This window comes from Stegostoma tigrinum, chromosome 14 (assembly GCF_030684315.1).
Source record: "Stegostoma tigrinum isolate sSteTig4 chromosome 14, sSteTig4.hap1, whole genome shotgun sequence".
NCBI classification, from domain to species: domain Eukaryota; kingdom Metazoa; phylum Chordata; class Chondrichthyes; order Orectolobiformes; family Stegostomatidae; genus Stegostoma; species Stegostoma tigrinum.
Genome location: NC_081367.1, coordinates 49980208 through 50001261, shown reverse-complemented (window position 1 = coordinate 50001261; position 21054 = coordinate 49980208). Strand labels below are relative to the sequence as shown.

Below are 21054 nucleotides of genomic sequence, written 5' to 3'. Positions count from 1 at the left end.
ATGCTTACTTTCTCCCATATAATTGCCTCTCTCAGAGATGTGACTTGATTCCAATGTCCAAGTTATTGATATGAATGATGAACAGCAATCACCCCAGCATTGATCTTTTTGGAACAGCACTTCCCTCCCACAATCAGTGACTTGCTATTCATCATTCCCTCTCTATTTCTGTCTTGAAGACAGCTAACAATATATTCTGTCACTTGACTGCTGATTGCAAATTATCTGTCCTTATTCTTTTAATTAGTTCAGTTAATCAACATGTCTACTTTCTCCTTAGAAAAAGTCAGTCATGTTTGGCAAGCAAAGTCCATAATGACTATTCTTTTAAAGTTTTTTACACATTCTTCTGATGTCTCTTTTAGTGGGTATTCAGCTACTTTTCCAATCAGTAACACTAGCCCTTTACTGGTAAATAATTTTATGGACATGCTCTGTTCACCATTCTTAAAGGTAACAATTTCATTAGATTTTCATTCATAAGGTCAGGAGGTATGGGGTACAGGGTGATTTGGCTGCCTGGATTCAGAATTGGTTGGCTGACAGGAGGCAGAGAGTGGTTGTAGATGGTAAGTATTCTGCCTGGAGGTCAGTGCTGAGTGGTGTCCTGCAGGGCTCTGTTCTTGGGCCTCTGCTCTTTGTAGTTTTTATAAATGACTTGGATGAGGAGGTTGAGGGGTGGGTTAGTATGTTTGCTGACGACACAAAGGTTGGAGGTGCCGTTGATAGTATCGAGGGCTATTGCAGGCTTCAGCAAGACATTGACGGAATGCAGAGCTGGGCTGAGAAATGGCAGATGGAGGTCAACCTGGATAAATGCAAAGTGATGCATTTTGGAAGGTCGAACTTAAATGCTGAATATAGGATTAAAGGCAGGATTCTCGGCAGTGTGGAGGAACAGCGGGATCTTGGTGTTCAAGTGCATAGTTCCCTCAAAGTTGCCACCCAGGTGGATAAGGTTGATAAGAAAGCATATGGTGTTTTGGCTTTCATTAACAGGGGGATTGAGTTTAAGAGCCGCGAGGTTATGCTGCAGCTCTACAAAACCCTGGTGAGACCACACTTGGAATATTGTGTCCAGATCTGGTTGCCCTATTATAGGAAAGAGGTGGAGGCTTTGGAGAGGGTGCAAAGGAGGTTTACCAGGATGCTGCCTGGACTGGAGGGCTTGTCTTACGAGGAGAGGTTGACTGAGCTTGGACTTTTCTCTCTGGAGAGAAGGAGGAAGAGAGGTGACCTGATTGAGGTGTACAAAGTAATGAGAGGCATGGATAGTCAATAGCCAGAGACTTTTCCCCAGGGCAGGATTGACTGCCACGAGGGGTCATAGTTTTAAGGTGTTAGGAGGAAGGTATAGAGGAGACGTCAGAGGGAGGTTCTTCACCCAGCGCATGGAATAGTTTACCAGTGGTAGTCGTGGAAGCGGAGTCATTAGTGACATTTATGCGACTGCTGGACATGCACATGGACAGCAGTGAATTGAGGGGAATGTAGGTTGGGTTATTTTATTTTTGGATTATGATTATTCCACGACACAACATCGTGGGCCGAAGGGCCTGTACTGTGTTGTACTTTTCTATGTTCTATGTATCTGTCAGCTTTTTGACACCTGACATATTTCTATCTGATTTATCTCTCAATGCTCGTAATTCAATCACAGATTTAAAATAAAATGTGATGATGTTCCTATAAAATATTTTACTTTCTTCTTTCATAAATTAATGTCTTATTCCTCTTATTTTCAATTCTTTATAGTTTCCTCCTAATAGTTTCATAATTTCTCTTACTGGCTCTCCATTTTGTTTATGTACGCCTTTTTCTCTCATTGTTAGTTGTTCCCTTGTGTCTTTAGTCATCATCAGGGCCTCAGGGCATTTCAGATTTTTTTTCCTTTTAGAGGAATGCACTTTTCCTTTCCAATTTTCTGTCTTTTTTTCCCCTCAATTATTCTTTTTAAAAACATATCCACCACTCATTAAACTGTAGTTACTAGGATTCTTCTTAAACCCTTCCGTTGAGCAAGGGTGTCACATTTGCCACTTTCCAATCTTGTAGCATTGCCTTGTATCTAGGGAAGATTGGTAAATTCTGGCAAACCCTTCTTCTGTCTTCACTGCCACTTCCCTTCACAAGATGACATGCAAACCAATTGGTGATGTATCCACTCTCAATGTGACCAATCTTTTTAGAACATCCTTTCTATCAATTTTCACCCCATGCATTATGTCTATCATCTCTGTTTCTACCAATATTTTGTCATCACCCTCATTAGTAAAATCAGATAAAAAGTACTCAAAGTATCTTACTCTAGTTCTATGTTGACATTTATTACCTCTGTGTCCACAGTCAGCCTCGCCTCACATTTTAGGAACTATTTACATATCAGGAGAAGGTTTTGGGTTACTTATATGCTTTCTGTTATTCTAATCTCAATTGTATCTTTGTCAGTCCTGTTTTCTTCTTCACTTCTTCCCTCAAATTATTATATTTGGCTTGGTTCCTGCATGAAAAATTGACCTAAAGTGCATTATGTTTCTTCCCTTTTGATTCATCTTGTACTCTATTTCTCATCCCCTTTTCAGGTTCCCTGGTTTTGACCCTCTACTCTGATTGGAATTTTCTTAGCCTGTATCTGAAAAGCAGCTTCTTTAAAGATTACAATTATTCCATTATAGTTTTTCATAGCAAACTTTAATTCCATTTTATTAATTTTCCCATTGTTTGATCGACTTTCTTTATTTTATGAAGTTTTTCAGTATGTTTCACTCTGAGATATCTCTTCTTAAGAGCAGCTGTCTCAAATTATTCCTTGCAGTTCTTCTTTATCTAAGTGTTAGACTCCCTACTCTGTTGTACATGCTTTCTGGTGCTTGCATTGTTCTCTTGCTTTATAGTGTGCCAAATGTTCTGCAGGACTCTATATGTAACCTAACCAAGATACTGCACAACTGCAGGAGTAGGACAGGTAAGGCAGATGAACTTAGAGCTTGGGTTGATGCGTATAACTGCAATGTTATAGCTATAACAGAGACTTGTGACAGGAACAAAACTAGCAGCTTAATGTTTCATGATTTGGGAGTTTCAGGTGAGATAGAGAGTTGGGAGAGTTGTATTACTGATAAAGAAGAATATCACAGCTGTACTAAGGGAGGAAACATTGGAGGGCTCATCTAACACAACAATATGGGTAGAGCTTGGCAATAGGAAAAGTTGTACTACAGACATCCCAACAGCATTTTGGAGATAGAGGAACAAGTATGTGGACAGATTATGGTAAAATGTGAAAGTAGGGCGGCTGTGGTGAGTGATTTTAATTTTCCCTATCTTAAGTGGCACTCCCTTAGCATGAGGGTCTTGGGTAGGGTAGAATTTGTTAGGTGCATCCGTCCAGGAGGGTTTCTTGAAGGAATATATAAAATGTCTAAATAGGGAATGGGCCAGACTAGATCTGGAATTGAGGAATGAGCCCAGCCAGGTGATCGAAGTTGCAGTGGGGGAGCATTTTGGGAACAATGACCATAATTTCATAAGTTTTAAGTTACTAATGGATAATGATAAGAGTTGCCCTTGGGTGAAAGTACTCAACTGCAGGATGAGTAACCATGACAATATTAGGCAGGAACGAGGGCATGTATATTGGTGGCAGCTGTTTGAGAGTAAATCCCCATCTGGCTTGAGGGAATCTTTTAAAGGCCAGTTAGAATTCAAGACCAGCATGTTCTTGTGAAAGTGAAAGATAAGGATGGCAAATTGAGGAAACGGAAATTGTGAGATCATTTTGGAAGGTCAACTAGAGGAGGGAAATGCACAATAAATAGCAGAACTCTTAGAAACATCGATATACAGTGGCAATTCAGACATACAGGTCCACAGTTCCCTGAAAGTGCAACACAAGTGGAGAAGGCAGTCAAGAAGGCAAATGGCACACTTGTCTCATCAGTCAGGGCATAGAAAATAAAAATTAGCTAGCCATGTTGCACCTGTATAAGACTTTAGTTAGGCCACATTTGGAATATTACATGCAGCTCTAGTTGCCACAGTAGCAAAAGGATGTGGAGGCTTTGGTGAGAGTACAGAAAAGTTTTACCAGGATGTTGCCTGTTTTCGAAGGTACGAACTATGAGGGGAGAGTTGGTTAAACTCAATTTGTTTTCACTTTATCATCAGCTGGTGAGGGGCAACTTGATAGAGATTTCTAAAATTATGACAGGCATAGATTGAATGTACAGTCAGAGTCTTTTTCTCAGGTTAGAAATGCCACTTACAAGGGGATATAAGTTCAAGGTAAAAGGGATTAAGTTTTTTATGCAGAGGGTGGTATTTGAAAAGCAGGATTTTTTTTAACAGAAGGTGGTAAGTGTCTGGAATATACTGCCAGTGGAGATGGCAGAAGCAGATACAATATCAATGTTTAAGTAGTGTCTCGACAGATACATGAATAGGCAAGAAATAGAGCGATACGGGCCGCATTGAAGCGGAAAAGTTTTAATTTAGAAAGGTGCTATGCATTGGTGCAGGCTTGGTGGGCTGAAGAGGTTGTTCCTGTGGTGCACTGTTCTTTGCTTTTTGCTCAGAATGACCTTGAGAATTTAAAATCAAATGATTTCAAAACTTAATCAAATAACCACGAGACAAGCTTGATGCCTGAGTAAGGTGTTTAGCATAAATGTTGGTGAGTTTACAAATATCACAGGATATTTGGAGATAATAAAATGTGAGGCTGGATGAACACAGCCTCCTTGACCTGTCCGTCTTCCCTGGACTGACCTATCCCCTCCCTACCTCCCCACCTATCTTCTTTTCTCTCCATCTTCGGTCCGCCTCCCCCTCTCTCCCTATTTATTCCAGTTCCCTCTCCCCATCCCCCTCTCTGATGAAGGGTCTAGGCCCGAAACGTCAGCCTTTGTGCTCCTGAGATGCTGCTTGGCCTGCTGTGTTCATCCAGCCTCACATTTTATTATCTTGGAATCTCCAGCATCTGCAGTTCCCATTATCTCTCACAGGATATTTGGATATGTGTTTTTCTGACATGCAATCTGTGACCAGTGCTGTTCCACAAGCATCAGTGCTGGCACCCCCGTTATTTGGAATATATATCAATGATTTGGAAGAGAATGTAGGTGGTCTGATCAGTTAGTTAGTGGGTGACAAAGTTTGGAGGCTCAACATTCCTTCAGATAAGTTTATTCTGTGCATGCACTAAGTTACTTCTTTATGTTGTATTTTAATTCCTCCTTGATCCAAATTACACTTTTATTAAGTTCCTGCTAGGTTAAGGTCACAAGCCCCTCACCTGATATCATCTGAAAACTTAGCTACCTTGCTTTGTGATTGTGATTCTTGTGTGACCAAGAACAACACACTGAATGCTGAACATTTCTGGAACATGTTTAATAATCAGGTGAAATACAAGTCAGTCATTGCAATTTTAAAAAAAACCACAACATCAACTTTATTACTCTAATGCCTAGCAATTTCACCAGATACCAATTTGGAAGACAAGAATGATCCATTTTAAATTTAACCCATGAACATATCTACTGTCTTCATTATTTAATACAAAGCCATTTTTTTCAAGTATGCAGGGTATTTGATCTTTGTTATGTGACCATGTGTGTGGATGAATGTAAATTGATCTATATGTCCATTGTTTGGCACAGGAACTTTCAGATTCCCGCACAATGTGGCTTGTAGCCTAGTGCACTGCCTCCTAAACTTTACCCATATTGTGATGAACAACTCCTCCCCCCCGCAACCCCTTCACTTTCTTAGGAGGCTTGAAAATATTTGTGAACCTTCAGTGAGAACTGTAAAAGCAGGGACAGGGAAGAGAAGATGGCTGTGAGGGTAGGAACATGTTAGAATGGGAGCAGAGATGCTGCAACTCAGTTGGCACTCTACTGTAATATTTGCTGCCTCCTAGCATGTAGGGCTTGGGGTTAGCTCAGTTGGCTGGATGGCTAGTTTGCAGTGCAGAATGATGCCAATAGTGGAGATTCAGTTTCTGCACTGTGTGAGATTACCCTGAAGAGCTTTGCTTCTTGACATCTCCCCTTGCCTGAGATGTGGTGATCCTCAGGTTGAGCCAACACCAGCTGTCTCACTTTTCTAATGAGAAAACAGCCCTAAGAACTTGAAAGACTATTGGGGTTTAGCTTTTTTTAAAATTTTGCATAGCCCAGAACCCTTCTGGGATCCTGACCTGCACTTGGAAAATGCTAGTTTAGAGAAAACCTTGCATGGGGACAACCTAATTATTTTAATTCCCTTCAGTGATAATGGAACTGCAGATGCTGGAGAATCCAAGATAATAAAGTGTGAAGCTGGATGAACACAGCAGGCCAAGCAGCATCTCAGGAGCACAAAGGCTGACGTTTCGGGCCTAGACCCTTCATCAGAGAGGGGGATGGGATGAGGGTTCTGGAATAAATAGGGAGAGAGGGGGAGGCGGACCGAAGATGGAGAGAAAAGAAGATAGGTGGAGAGGAGAGCATAGGTGGGGATGTGGGGAGGGGATAGGTCAGTCCAGGGAAGATGGACAGGTCAAGGAGGTGGGATGAGGTTAGTAGGTAGGAAATGGAGGTGCAGCTTGGGGTGGGAGGAAGGGATAGGTGAGAGGAAGAACAGGTTAGGGAGGCAGAGACAGGATGGGCTGGTTTTGGGATGTAGCGGGGGAAGGGGAAGAGCTGGGCTGGTTGTGTGGTGCGGTGGGGGGAGGGGACGAACTGGGCTCGTTTGGGATGCGGTGGGGGAAGGGGAGATTTTGAAGCTGGTGAAGTCCACATTGATAACATTGGGCTGCAGGGTTCCCAAGCGGAATATGAGTTGCTGTTCCTGCAACCTTCAGGTGGCATCATTGTGGCACTGCAGGAGGCCCATAGTGGACATGTCATCTAAAGAATGGGAGGGGGAGTGGAAATGGTTCGCGACTGGGAGGTGCAATTGTTTATTGCGAACCGAGCAGAGGTGTTCTGCAAAGCGGTCCCCAAGCCTCTGCTTGGTTTCCCCAATGTAGAGGAAGCCACACCGGGTACAATGGATACCACCCCAAGAGGATCCCCCTCGTTCTCACATACCACCCCACCAAACTTCGGAGACAACACATCATCCTCCGACACTTCCGCCATCTCCAATCCGACCCCAACACCCAAGACATTTTTCCATTCCCACCCTTGTCTGCTTTCCAGAGAGACCACTCTCTCCGTGACTCCCTTGTTCGCTCCACACTGCCCTCCAACCCCACCACACCCGGCACCTCCACCTGCAACCGCAGGAAATGCTACACTTGCCCCCACACCTCCTCCCTCACCCCTATCCCAGGCCCCAAGACGACATTCCACATTAAGCAGAGGTTCACCTGCACATCTGCCAATGTGGTATACTGCATCCACTGTACCCGGTGCGGCTTCCTCTACATTGGGGAAACCAAGCGGAGGCTTGGGGACCGCTTTGCAGAACACCTCCGCTCGGTTCGCAATAAACAACTGCACCTCCTAGTTGCGAACCATTTCCACTCCCCCTCCCATTCTTTAGATGACATGTCCATTATGGGCCTCCTGCAGGGCCACAATGATGCCATCCAAAGGTTGCAGGAACAGCAACTCATATTCTGCTTGGGAACCCTGCAGCCCAATGGTATCAATGTGGATAATAAAATGTGAGCTGGATGAACACAGCAGGCCCAGCAGCATCTCAGGAACACAAAAGCTGACGTTTTGGGCCTAGATCCTTCATCAGAGAGGGGGATGGGGTGAGGGTTCTGGAATAAATAGGGAGAGAGGGGGAGGCGGACCGAAGATGGAGAGAAAAGAAGACATGGTCGAGCAGTTTCAAGGCTGAAGAGATCACAAGAGAGTTGCACTGGGAGAGAGATTCCCTGAGGTTTGTCCGGAGGGAGGAGGGTAACTTCTTCAGGTTAGGCATCCCTGGAAGAGGCTTCACAGTGAGGTTAAAATTGTATCAGTGATAATGGGAACTGCAGATGCTGGAGAATCCAAGATAATAAAATGTGAGGCTGGATGAACACAGCAGGCCCAGCAACATCTCAGGAGCACAAAAGCTCCATCTTCGGTCTGCCTCCCCCTCTCTCCCTATTTATTCCAGAACCCTCACCCCATCCCCCTCTCTGATGAAGGGTCTAGGCCCGAAACGTCAGCTTTTGCGCTCCTGAGATGCTGCTGGGCCTGCTGTGTTCATCCAGCCTCACATTTTATTATCTTGGATTCTCCAGCATCTGCAAATCCCATTATCACTGGTATCAATATGGACTTCACCAGCTTCAAAATCTCCCCTTCGCCCACTGCATCCCAAAACCAGCCCAGTTCGTCCCCTCCCCCCACTGCACCACACAACCAGCCCAGCTCTTCCCCTCCCCCCATTACATCCCAAAACCAGCCCATCCTGTCTCTGCCTTCCTAACCTGTTCTTCCTCTCACCCATCCCTTCCTCCCCCCCCCCCCCAAGCTGCACCTCCATTTCCTACCTACTAACCTCATCCCACCTCCTTGACCTGTCCGTCTTCCCTGGACTGACCTATCCCCTCCCTACCTCCTCACCTATACTCACCTCTCCACCTATCTTGTTTTCTCTCCATCTTTGGTTCGCCTCCCCCTCTCTCCCTGTTTATTCCAGAACCCTCTCCCCATCCCCCTCACTGATGAAGGGTCTAGGCCCGAAACGTCAGCTTTTGTGCTCCTGAGATGCTGCTTGGCCTGCTGTGTTCATCCAGCTTCACACTTTATTATTTTAATTCCCTTACTTGTCATCTAGTTCGAGGTTGGCCAATTGAGTAGCAAGCAAGGCACAAGTTATTTGATCCCAAGATGATTCCGGTTTAGTGTTAAGATGGCTCGATTCTACACGGACTAAGAAAAGGGATTAGCTAGCTTTCTGTTTCTTGGTCATCAATGAATGTTGAAAAAAAGCGTAGTTTCAGATAGAAAAACGTGAGCAGGCTTTAGCATATCTCGGTGACCAGTCCGTTAACACTGACAACTTCCGATCATATATATACCTCAGCTGCTGGAGCTGAGTGAAGAACTAAATAACATTGGTGAGCCTAGCAGCCATTAGGATCTCTCCACTAAAGGATGGAATTGGAAGGCGCTGCGTGGATGGAGAGACTTTAGATTTGAATATTTACCTTACCTTTTATAACTTTCTTTTAAATGTTTGTAATGTTCTTACATTTTCTCTTTTTCCAGACTCCAGCTAAAAGCCTGAAAGGAGAAAGGAGAACAATACTGAAGAGATTTATGCATCGCTTTCTTACCTGTAAGCTCTTGGCCTTGAGCGAACGCGATTAAGAGAGTGCAGCAGATCCACAACATGTTGCTTTTGAACAGCTTTCCCCTAAACTGAATTATAATCGCACCTGCATACCGCCTTTACAATGGCTTTAATGATTCATTCCAATGAGAGTGGGAATAGTTTTCGAGACTGGTTGAACAGACGTAATGAGCAGGTGATATTCAATTGCACGTATTTCAATAGAAAACAATACTTTGTTTTCAATACTTGTAAACTTGGTTATTTGTGTTGTCAGCACTGAATAGGTGCTAATTATGTTTCAATGCATTCCTACCAGGGTTCTCAAGGGAGCTATAATTTGTTGTTAGGGTTTCATTGAAAAAAATGTGAGAAGTATCTTTAACATTCCAAGCCTGAGAGAGAGAGGTTTAAATACAAGATACGTGGTATCTCTAAAGATAAAAATCACGGCAATGTTTTGGACAGCACTCAACTGGAAGTAAGGTAACCATTTTACTACTGAGACAGAGGTGAGGTTGGGCACTTCCAAGCATAGATATGGAGTTAACAGTTAAACCTGCATAACAGAAAATAATCCCCCCTTTCTTCTTCAGCTTTAAATAGTGAATTCAGAATCACATTTTTTGAGTGGCCACTATACTATGTTTGCATCTTATTATTATCCTGAGTTGATTCAATTTTACATTACTTCCAATTCTCCTCCACTTTCCCAGCAATTAGAAGCTGTCAATTCTGGACACGAAGGTCAGAGAATTTGTCTGGTGACTGAAGCTTGTTACTTGCTTGAACTTCCCTTGAACCAACTCTGTCCTCACCACAAATTTTTCTACATGCTCTGTGGACACCAGCCCACCTACACCATCAAGTCAGCACCAGCAAATCACCACCTCACCAATTCATCACATTCTCTTGCTCTAACTCTAATACTATCTCATCCCTTCAGGATTGGTATTGGAGCTCAGGGACATCTTGTGCTTCTGCCAAATTGCTTTGTATGCAGCGACGGATGTACATTTCATACATTTATACAGGATGCATCTTATGGCTGTCAGCTTCATTTCTTTTTGCTCATTCACTTTGAATGCATACAGTTCTGAAGAAGACTCACATTGGACTTGAAATGTTAAATCTGTTTCTATCTCTGCAGGCACTGCCAAATCAGCTGAGTTTCTCTACTATTTCTTTTAGTTCAGATTTTCACTATCCACAGTACTTTGTTTCAGATGTTTTGATAATATTAGATATTTCAGTACTTCTCATTGAAGCTTTCTAGTAATTGATGTGAAGCTTCAGGAGTATCATCAAAGAAGTAGTGTTTTTTCCTGACATTCCTGACAGATTATCTGGTTGTTCATCAGACATGGACATTGGAAAGGCTACAGTTCTTGAGGCATTGCTTCTAATAAGAAGATGATGTTGAAGAGAAGCAATTACAATGTTGTCAGCATGCTCAACAACAACAGGAACCTCCAGCAGATGTCATACAGCCTCCAAAGAGGGGGCTGAGGGATGATGTTGAATGATTTTAGAGGGGCATTGACAAGTTGGCCAAATGGGCAGATACCTGGTAGATGAAATTCAGTGCAGACGAATGTGAGGTAATGCATTTTTGTGAAAGAAACACAGCGAGACAATACAGGCTCAATGGTACAGCTTTGAAGGGTTGTGGCCAGGCAAGTTAAAACAGTTGTTAAGAAGACTTATAGAATCCTTGGGTTGTGGATAGATGCATAGAGTATAAAGACAAGGAAGTGAAGCTACTCCTCTACAAATCATTGGTCAGACCACATTTGGAATATTGTATTCAGTTCTGGGCACTTTATTTAAGGAAGGATGTTCAAGCCCTGGAGGAAATACGAAGAAGATTTATTAGAATGATACCAGGAATGGAGTTAACATACTAAATCCCTCCCCCCAATTATCAATATCCTTTGGTGACCACTAAGTATAAACTCAACTGTACTTGCCACATAAACATAGTGACTACAAGAGCAGGTCAGAGGCTGGGTACACTGTAGCGTGTAACTCAATACCTGACTCCCTAATGCTTGTTCACCATCTACAAAGCACAAGTCGAGTGTGATGGAACAATCCTCACTTGCCTGAATAGGTGCAACTCCAACAACGCACAAGAAGCTTGACACTATCCACGATAAAGCAGCCCACTCAATTGGTACCACATCCACAAGTGTTTATTTGTTCAACCACCGATGATCAGCAGCAGCAGTTGTACAATCTGTAAAGTACATTGCAGAAATTCATCAAAGATCCCTAGACAGCACATTCCAAATCCATGTCCACTTCCATCTGGAAGGGCGAGGGCAGCAGATGCGTGGGAACACCATCGACTGCAAATTCCCCTCCAACCGACTCATCGTCTTCACTTGGAAATATGTCACAGCAGCTCCTTTGCTGTGACTGTTTTGAAATCCTGGAATTCCCTCCCTAAGATCATTATGAGTCAACTTTACAGCGTGCGGACTGTAGCAGCTCCAAAAGGCAATTCACTACCACCATCTCAAGGGAAACTAGGGATGGGCAATAAATACTGGCCCAGGAGGGATGCCCATGTCCCATAAATGAATAAGAAAAATGAGGGATTTTAGATACAAGGCAAGATTAGAGAAATTGGACTTATACTCTTTGGAACAGAGAAGAGATGACCTTATTGAGATGTTTAAACTTATAAATCACTTGACAGGATAAAGAAAACTATTCTTTTTCAACTAGGTTGGTATGGCGCTGACTAGGGGTCACAATTTCAAAGTTGTCAGCAACAGTGAGTTGAAGAGAAAATCTTTACTTAGAGAGATATTGGGATTTGGAATACGCTGCTTAGGACAGTGTGGAGACAGATTCCACAGGAAATTTCAAAAAGAGAGCATGGATATACACTTGAAAGTGCTGAATTTGGAGGGCTACAGAGACAGGGTGGAGAATGGTGCTAGCTGGCGCAGACATGATGGGTCAAATGGCCCCTTTCTGTGCTGTAAAATTTCATGATTCAAAAGGAGACAAGCTTACTTTAAATGTCTGGTCCAGCTACAGGATTACTGTCCTTGCTTGAACATGTCCAGGCTTTCACATTACAGGTAGTTTCAGGGTGGTGGCGGAGTATACTGAGAGGAACATTCTGGAGGACCTATGTGTAGCTCCTCCACCCTAGGGTTTCTAGGCGGCACCATCTCGTCTGCATGAGAGGAAGTGGGATCTAGAGTGAGGTCAAGCAACCTCATCCCCTTCTCCCCATACCCCCTTGGTTTTAAATTGATTCTGAGCACTCCTGGCTAGAATCATGGAATGCAGGTACATGCATGCTGGACCTAGATATACCTGGCTGTTGCAAACATGTCCAGATACATACATGCTGGAGTCTGCAAGATACTCATGACTGGTGGGTTCCTTCTAGCTAGATTGCAGAATCCCTTTCATCAATCTGCTTCCTATTTCTTGGTTAACCATGATGTGGAAGTTCCAATGTTGGACTGGAATGGACAAGATCAGAAGGCACACGACACTAGGTCATAGGCAAACAAGTTTATTTGAAATCACAAGGTTTCGGAGCACTGTTGCTTCATCAGGTGAAGCTGACAAAGGAGCAGCACTCCGAAAGCTTGTGATTTCAAATAAAACTGTTGGACTATGAGCTGGTGTCATGTGACTTTGAACCTATTCTGGGTTGTTAGTGCATGTTTATGAAGTTGTTAATGACCATGAGCTGGCCTTCTGCCTGGGGCTGAGCTGGTGCTAGTTTCCGGCAGTCCTCCAAGTGTCAGAGACCCTGGGCTCTCCCTCAATCAACTGCAGAGATGGCTGTGATGTGCTCACTAGATTGTGCTCTCAAGTCTAAACTAGTCAGAGAATTCACTGAGGTGAAAGTCTTTGAACTCGTGGAGGATGCAGGTGAAACCTTTGCTTCTGCATGCTTTGAGAGGTCAGTGGCTTCCTCCTCAGAGCTGAGGTCTCTTTGGAGCAGAGTGTTGCTAGTACCTTTTTAAATTCATTCATAGAATGTAGGTATCACTGCCCATGTCGTTAATTATCTAGAGGGCAGTGAGGACTCAACCTTGCCGTGGGACTGGAATCACATGCAGCAGCTTCCTTCCCTGAGGGCATTAGTGATCCAAATAAGATTTTATGATATCATTAGAATTGTAGTTCCAGATTTTTAGGGTGGGACTTGAACCCAGATACCCAGACGTTACCTGGTTCTCTTGGTGAAGAGTCCGCTAGTGATAATACATCATCACCCCCATTCTGCCTACATAAGAGAAAAGAGGGACTTAGTTGAGGAAGAAAGATAATAGCTTGTGCAGGTGAAGAAAGAGTTAGTACTGGTGATAACGGGACAGCAGCACTATACAGGACAATGAACATTACTGGCTTTGTTGGACATTGAGGTCTCTAGACTCTCACTTAGGTTACCCTTGCAGAGTGCAGAATATCACTGGCTTTCTTTCTGAACTGCTGTGTTCTCCATTTTACCCAGACATAGTACTGACCCAGGTGACCGTCTGTGTCCAGGTTGGTTTTTGCCAGTGGTGTGTCCTCGTTTGCCAGTCTGAAGGATAAAGGACTGCCCTCCTCTTTAATTTGAGGGACAGTTCCTTGTCTTGCAGCATTTGAAGTGGCATGCAGCTGGGTCTTAAACATGGTACAAACAGTGCGAATGCCAGAAGCTCTCATCAGTGGTGTGGCCTTCAAACTTCCCTGCTGCACAGTACCATGATTTGCATACCACTGGGTACATAACTCCGAGGGTGAAAAGCAATAGCTTGCATGGAGTGAGTTACAAGGAAGTAGTTGAATTGAGAGGACTAAAGAATTCCAGAAACAGAAGAGTGAAATTTGAGTAATTGAAATACCTGACACATTGTCTGGATTGAATTACTTTCAAGAAGTCATAAGCCATTACTAACTGGGCACCATGGTTTTCACTAAAAAAAACACGTTCACTCAAAATGTGAATCAAAACTAATGCATAATTCGGAGCTGAGGTGTTGCATTGTTGGAGATGCCATCTTTCAGAGGTGACATTAAGCTCAAACCTCAGTCAGATGCAGAAAATTTATTGCAAAACTTGAAGCAGGGCAGAGAAGTTTTTCTACAATCAAACCCTGTTTTTATCCTTTATTGAGCTTTGCTAATGTAACAGCTTTATCAATTATTTCATCACTGTAAGTAACTAAATTTCCCCATATTCCCAGTTTGGTTAGATTCCTGATGCACTTCATTGGCTGTGAAATGGTTTGCTGTGTTCCAAATATGTGAAAGATACAATATAAATTTATATTGTTTCTGTCTCTAACTTGTATCGTGTGTACTTATGCAATAAGTTCTTAAAACCCTTTCAATGTATGAATAAATGTGGGTGTTTGAGACATAACATTAGAGAGAATGGAGTGAAGCATGAAGTAGCAATTAAATTAAATTGAATAGATTAGAGGATTGCAGAGAAACAAAAGTGAAATTTGTGGACCCGGAATATGAGAGACATGTCCAGATTGAATTGCTGCTTTAATCCCTCAATTTTTATCCAATAGCATTTTGTTTTGCCTCTGTCTCTGTTAACCAAGACTTAGCACTGCTGTCCATATCCAATATGGTACAAAGTCCTGCATCATCATTTATCCATGTACTTACTTGTTTACATTGTAAAGGTAACAGCACCAGGGGCCCAGGTTCAATTCCAGCCTTGGGCGACTGTCTGTATGGAGTTTGCACACTACCCACATGTCTGCATGGGTTTCCTTTGGGTGCTCCAGTTTCATCCCACAGTCCAAAGATGTGCAGGCCAGGTGGATTGGCCATGCTAAACTGCCCATAATGTTTGGGGATGTGTAGATTTGTGGGTTACAGGGGAATGGGTCTGGGTGGTATGCTCTGAGTGTTAGTGTGGATTTGATGGGCCGAAGGGCTGCTTTCCACACTGTAGGGATTCAATGATTGTCTTTTGAATTTAAATTCTTGAAATTTAAAATTATTTTTCCTTGTATTTAAACATTTTCACTACTTTGTTTATATTCCTTCCTACTTCCACTATTTCCTACTACAGTATCACAACACCCCTCTCCTGAATGTTTTTATTCTGCTTACTGGTGTTTTCTCTTTATTAGTGCCTTCCAAACTATTTCCATCACCAATTACTATTTAGATCTACCAATGTTTTTTTCCATTCCTACAGGCTGTTACTTTTTAGACAGCCTCTCCAATGACCATACATTTTATAAAATCACTGTAATTACACAATTTTGATAAAACAAAATATATCTATGGTAATTTATTTTTAAATTTAACCGGTACTGTGAACTACTTGTTAGGGTGAAAGTACATGAATTGGGGAAAAATGGGTGATAATCTCAATTGCCAGCTTCTTTCAACACAAATGAAGAAGACATTTTGATCTAACTCTAGTGAATGAACTACTTAATTAGTTAACCTCATTATATATTTATGTATGTGTTTATATCTTAATCTCGCCTTCAGTTTCCATCAGTTATTTTAAACCTCAGGACTAGAATAAAGCTTAGTCACTTTACTGATACTTCTAAAATATCTAGCTTCTTCTCAGAATCAAAAAGAGTCATCCAACATGGAAATAAACCCTTTGGTCCAACTTCCCTATGCCAACCAGACATCCCATTCGGACCTGGTCCCATTAGGCCCACATCCTTCTAAAACTTTCCTATTCATATACCTTTCCAGATACCTTTCAAATGTTATAACTGTACAAGCCTTCACTAGTTCCTCTGGCAGCTCATTCCATATATGATCTACCCTCTGTGTGAAAAAGTTGCCCCTTTTATGTCTTTCCCCGCTCACCTTAAACCTATGCCTTCTAGTTGTGGACTCCCCTACCCTAGGAAAAATACCTTGGCTATTCACCCTATCCATGCTCCTCATAATTTTATAAACATCTATAAGGTCACAGCTCAGCCTCTGACATTCAAAGCCCAAGACTATTCAACCTCTCCCTATAGCTCAAACCTGCCAATCCCGGAAACATCCTTGTAAATCTTTTCTGCACCCTCTCAGGTTTAACATCTTTCCAATAGAAAAGGTGACCAGAATTGTATACAGTACTCTAAAAGTGGCCTCACTGATGTCCTGTATAGCCATAAAATGACCTCCCAACTCCTATACTCAATGCATTGACCAATAAAGTTAAGTGTAGCAAACCACTTCTTCACCATCCTGCCTACTTGTGACTCCACTTTCAGGGAACTACCTACCTGCACCCCTAAGTCACTTTGTTTGGCAGTACTTCCTGGTGTTCTACTATTAACTATATAAGCCCTGCCCTGATTTGCCTAACCTAAACGCAACACCTTATATTTATCTACATCTGCCATTCCTTTGCCTATCAGCCCATCTGATCAAGGTCCCATTGTACTCTGAAATAATCTTCTTCAGTGTCAACTAAATCACCAATCATCTGCAAACTAACTGACTGTAGTGATTGGAACCAGGTGGACCTCGCTTACAATGAGATTCTTGATTGGGGTTGTTAACCTGCGCCAATCAGGAAACCAATGTAACCAGGAGATTAGAAGCTCTTTGGCCCAACAGGCTGCCTGTGAGCTGGCCTTTTTCCCCTTTCTGAGAATTGATTTCCAGGCTGGCTGGGTCACAGCCAATGTTACTGCTGGATTTTAATTCCCAGTAGGAAACTGCTTTTTACAACCAGCTAATTACAGCCAGTATCTTGTTATTTTTGGAACCAAAACAAAGATGACTTGGTAGCAAGGTTTGTTCCTTGAACACATTTTTAAGTTTAGCACTTTACTTTTGCATGCATTTTCACTCTTTTTGTTTCTGGTCTGAGCAAATATGAGTCAGCTGTACCTTTGAGAATGGACTGTGTTTCCATGAATGGGTTATACCTCTGTGGGTGGACCAGGGATCCTTGGTGGACAGGTCCTCTGTGGGTGGGCCATATCTTCAAATGTAGGCCTGGCCTCAGGGGATCTGCTGTGCTTCTGCAAGTGGACCAGCCTCAAGGATGAACTGAGTGTCAGTATGTATGCTGAAAGGTGTGTGCTTGCTGCTTTTGAGCATGGACTCAGCCCTTTACGTTTGGATTGTTTTATGTGTCCCTGGGCCTAGCAGGCCTTACTGAGAGCTGGATGGTCAATAGGTTGTTCCGGAAGATGGATGGTGCATAAGTCTCCCTGAAAGCTGTTACCCCCAGAGTCTGGACGATGGATAGGTTGCCCTGAGAGCTTGAAGGTTGGTAGGTTACCCCGAAAACTGTTGTCATGAGAAGACACAGGGATGGGCTGTCTTAGAGGTGGTCAGAAGGTGAATAAGTACAGGCTGATTGCAGGTTTTCCAGGGGTGTCAGTGTTGCATGTATTCCTTTTTTGTTGTTGGTTTTTATGGATTTATCTTGTATGTACTTCTGTCTAAAGTTTTATCTTTATAGTGGTTACGGTGTGACTTGGGATTTGGTTACCATCCCCATTTCCCTGTAAATTGTTGTTGCTTTGTTGACTGTTACCTTGATTTGTTTTGCATTTCTGTACACTTTTTAATAAAAAGAGTATAACCAAGAAAAAAAATACATAAAACAGAAGATTAGAATCTCTTCGGTTGAGGACTGACTCTGAGTTGACTGGTCACAGCTAGTATACTGTGCACTAGTAAATAAAGGGAGACTTGGTGATGGGGCATTGGTCTCTGTGCAGATGTGTTACTAAATATACTTCCTATAATCACATCAAAATCATTTATACAAATGACAAAAAGCAGTATGTAGTACAATAAAAAAAATCCTGAAAACTGAAAAAGTTAGAAAGAGCAAAACGGAAGAATCATCTCCCTTTTCCCTCAACTGTCTTAATCATTCAACCTGCCAACCTTTAATTGCAAGTTACATTAAGTTGTCTAGTTTTATATGCTCCTAACATAAAAAGCCTATCTGATCTCCCACTGCATCCCAAAACTAGCCCAGCTCCTCCCCTCCCCCGACTGCATCCCAAAAACAGCCCAGCTCATCCCCGCCTCCCTAACCTGTTCTTCCTCTCAACTATCCCCTCCTCCCAACTCAAACCGCACCTCCATTTCCCACCTACTAACCTCATCTCGCCTCCTTGACCTATCCCCTCCCCACCTATACTCTCCTCTCCACCTTTCTTCTCCTCTATCCATCTTCGGTCTGCCTTCCCCCTCTCTCCCTATTTATTTCAGAGCCCTCACTCCATCCCCCTCTCTGATGAAGGGTCTAGGCCCGAAACGTCAGCTTTTTGTGCTCCTGAGATGCTGCTTGGCCTGCTGTGTTCATCGAGCTTCAAACTTTGTTATCTTGGATTATTCAGCATCTGCAGTTCCCATTATCTCTCTCCAACCACAGAGGAACTGGTTTCAGCAGCTTCTTTAATTAATTAAGCCCAACTATTCTTCCAGTGGGCACCTTGTTAATTCTCTGCTTAAGGCACAGAGCTTTAGAAATTAACCTGTAGATTTCAGTTACATGCCAAGTAATTCAAACGGCAAACTAAATTAGATTTGTACAAAAAGATTTAAACTCTATTACCCACCAAGTGCCAGAATTTAGTACGTGTGAAATGCTTGAACAAATAATCAGAAATATCAGAAAGGAAATGTAATTTTATTGAAGGGATTCCTGAATGCCCATATCCATCACAATGAAATCTTATGTGATGTAGGGCATGAAGGTCTCACAAGGTTAAGTCATGCCTCCATAAGGATCTCTGAGGTACGCCACCTTATCCAAATGTATGACACACTGCTTCTAAGTCTCTGATTGTATTTGATTTGCTAACATGACAAAGAGGCAATTTAGTACACCTTGCAGGGTTTCAGATTTCAATAGTTTCCACCCCAAATACAAAAAAATACAATATCTCAGATTGTTTAATTTGCTCATACCAACAACTGTTTTGTTTAGCTATTGCACAGTTGACTACCAATCTAACAGGCCAAGATTCCAACTTTGTTTCAGTGTTAGTCACTCGCAGACTCCATTAGAATGCACAAAGCTACCCACACCCATTTCCTCCACACCATCTCCTGAACTGATAACCCTCCAAACTTCATATTTCACTTTGTGTTGCTGTCTCTGTAGCCCCAATGATCTTAAAGCTTTCCCTCATTTTGGTTGATTACTTCAACTTAAAATGTCCTCACTTCACCACCAAGCCCATGATTTTGTCAGTTCCTATTCCCTTGTTGAGCCTACATCCTTCCCTTGTAAAGGCAAGAGTTACTGCAACTTGTGTAAATGACCATAAGTGGAACTCACAGGACACTCCTCTTATGAGATCCCATCCTTTAGTCTCCAGTCTCCCCTTTCACTGACACTATTTCTTTAGCAACCCAGGACAATGAAGACCATCCCCAGACATATGTTTCCCTCTTTCTCCAGGACTTCGCTTCCCAATCCCCAATAAGTTCCCCGACTATTAGTGAACCGACACCCCAGGATTGACTAAGGCCCACCCCTAGACAGTCTTGGCATCAGAATGAATGCATCAGAAATGAAATTCAATATTGCCTCCAGAATATCTGCAACCTTTGGCTGCCTGAGGAATAGAGTGTTTGACAACAAGAACTCAAACCCATGCACGTGGTCTACAGGGCAGTAATATTACCCACGCATCTCTATGCACCGCATCATGGACAACGTACAGAAGTCAATGTAATTTCGTTGTTTAATCACTAGCAATGCCTCGTGCAAATCCAGTAGCAAGCTAGACATTCCAGTCGCACTGGATCAATGTCCCCAGCATTGTGTCTGCTGCATGAGATGAGCCACATTATCTGTATGCTTGATGCAAAGCTTTTAAAACAAACCCTCTACTCCAGCTTCGTCATGGCAAACGGTTACCAGGATGGCAGAGAAAGCACTTCAAAGATGTCCTCGAAACCTCCCTGCAATAATACAGTTGCCCCACCAACTCATTGAAATCTCATGCACAAGAAGCCTTAAACTGGAGGAGCATTCGCAAAGAAATCATCCAAATTGAGCATCTGTGACAGGCCTAGGTAGTTACAAAGTGTAAACATCAGAAAGAGCATGGAAAAACCACAGCACCCCATCCACTTGCCTTTTCATACACCACCTCCCTCCACCTATGGCAGAGTGTGTGGACCCAGCATTGAACTATTGAGTCACTCCAATGCTCTCAAATCTGGAACAGAAGAAAGTAATCTCTATCTCATAGGGCAGCCAGAGAAGAAGGATTTCTTACCTACTCTCCCTTTACTTTTTTATTGCAGCATACCAGTGAAATTGAGAAGGAACATTGTTTCGTAACCACTTTTTCACATTCCTGTTCTACAATTCCATTTAAATCCTAGCCCTCAGTAAGTCCCCTGGCCTTTTGTGACTAAATCCCTAGGCCTGACTATGGCCCACCTCCAGATAGACTTGGCATCAAAGCGAATACATTGGAAATGAAATTCAATTTTGCCTCTGGGAGCTTGGAATTAAATAGAGTTGTAGAAAAGAAGTGTGAATAAGTGGTTACAAAATAACATTCCCTCTAAATTGCACTGGTATTCAGGTGCTCAGAGGTTCTGTGCACGCCAATTGGCATGACAAAGGCTTTCAGCCTGAAATGTTGACTTGCCTGCTCCTCAGATGCTGTCTGACCTGCTGTGCTTCTCCAGTCTCACATATTGGCTTTCACTTCTGAAAACCATTGCAGCACACAGACCTCAGATATTAGTGCTGCAGAAAAAGTAATTAGAGAGTGTGTAGGTTACAAAACCTCCTACAAATTTTAGTCAATAAATGTAGAGGTAGAAAGCACAGGAGGC

General features: G+C 42.8%; 1 protein-coding gene across 6 annotated transcripts in view; it reads right to left on the bottom strand.

Annotated features, from left to right (window-relative positions):
- LOC125457487 (mucin-4-like) overlaps positions 1–9380 on the bottom strand; it is a 165982-nt gene extending 156602 nt beyond the window's left edge. For 5 of the 6 annotated variants that reach the window (XM_059651135.1, XM_059651134.1, XM_059651137.1 and 2 more), the window contains exon 1: positions 9272–9380. In XM_059651135.1, coding sequence (XP_059507118.1) covers positions 9272–9329 — 58 coding nt within the window. In that variant the 5' untranslated portion in view covers positions 9330–9380. Of the gene's footprint in view, positions 1–9147; positions 9207–9271 lie in introns of those variants that run through there. The other variant, XM_059651139.1, reaches the window with a different exon arrangement.
- Between the last annotated feature and the right edge of the window lie 11674 nt (positions 9381–21054).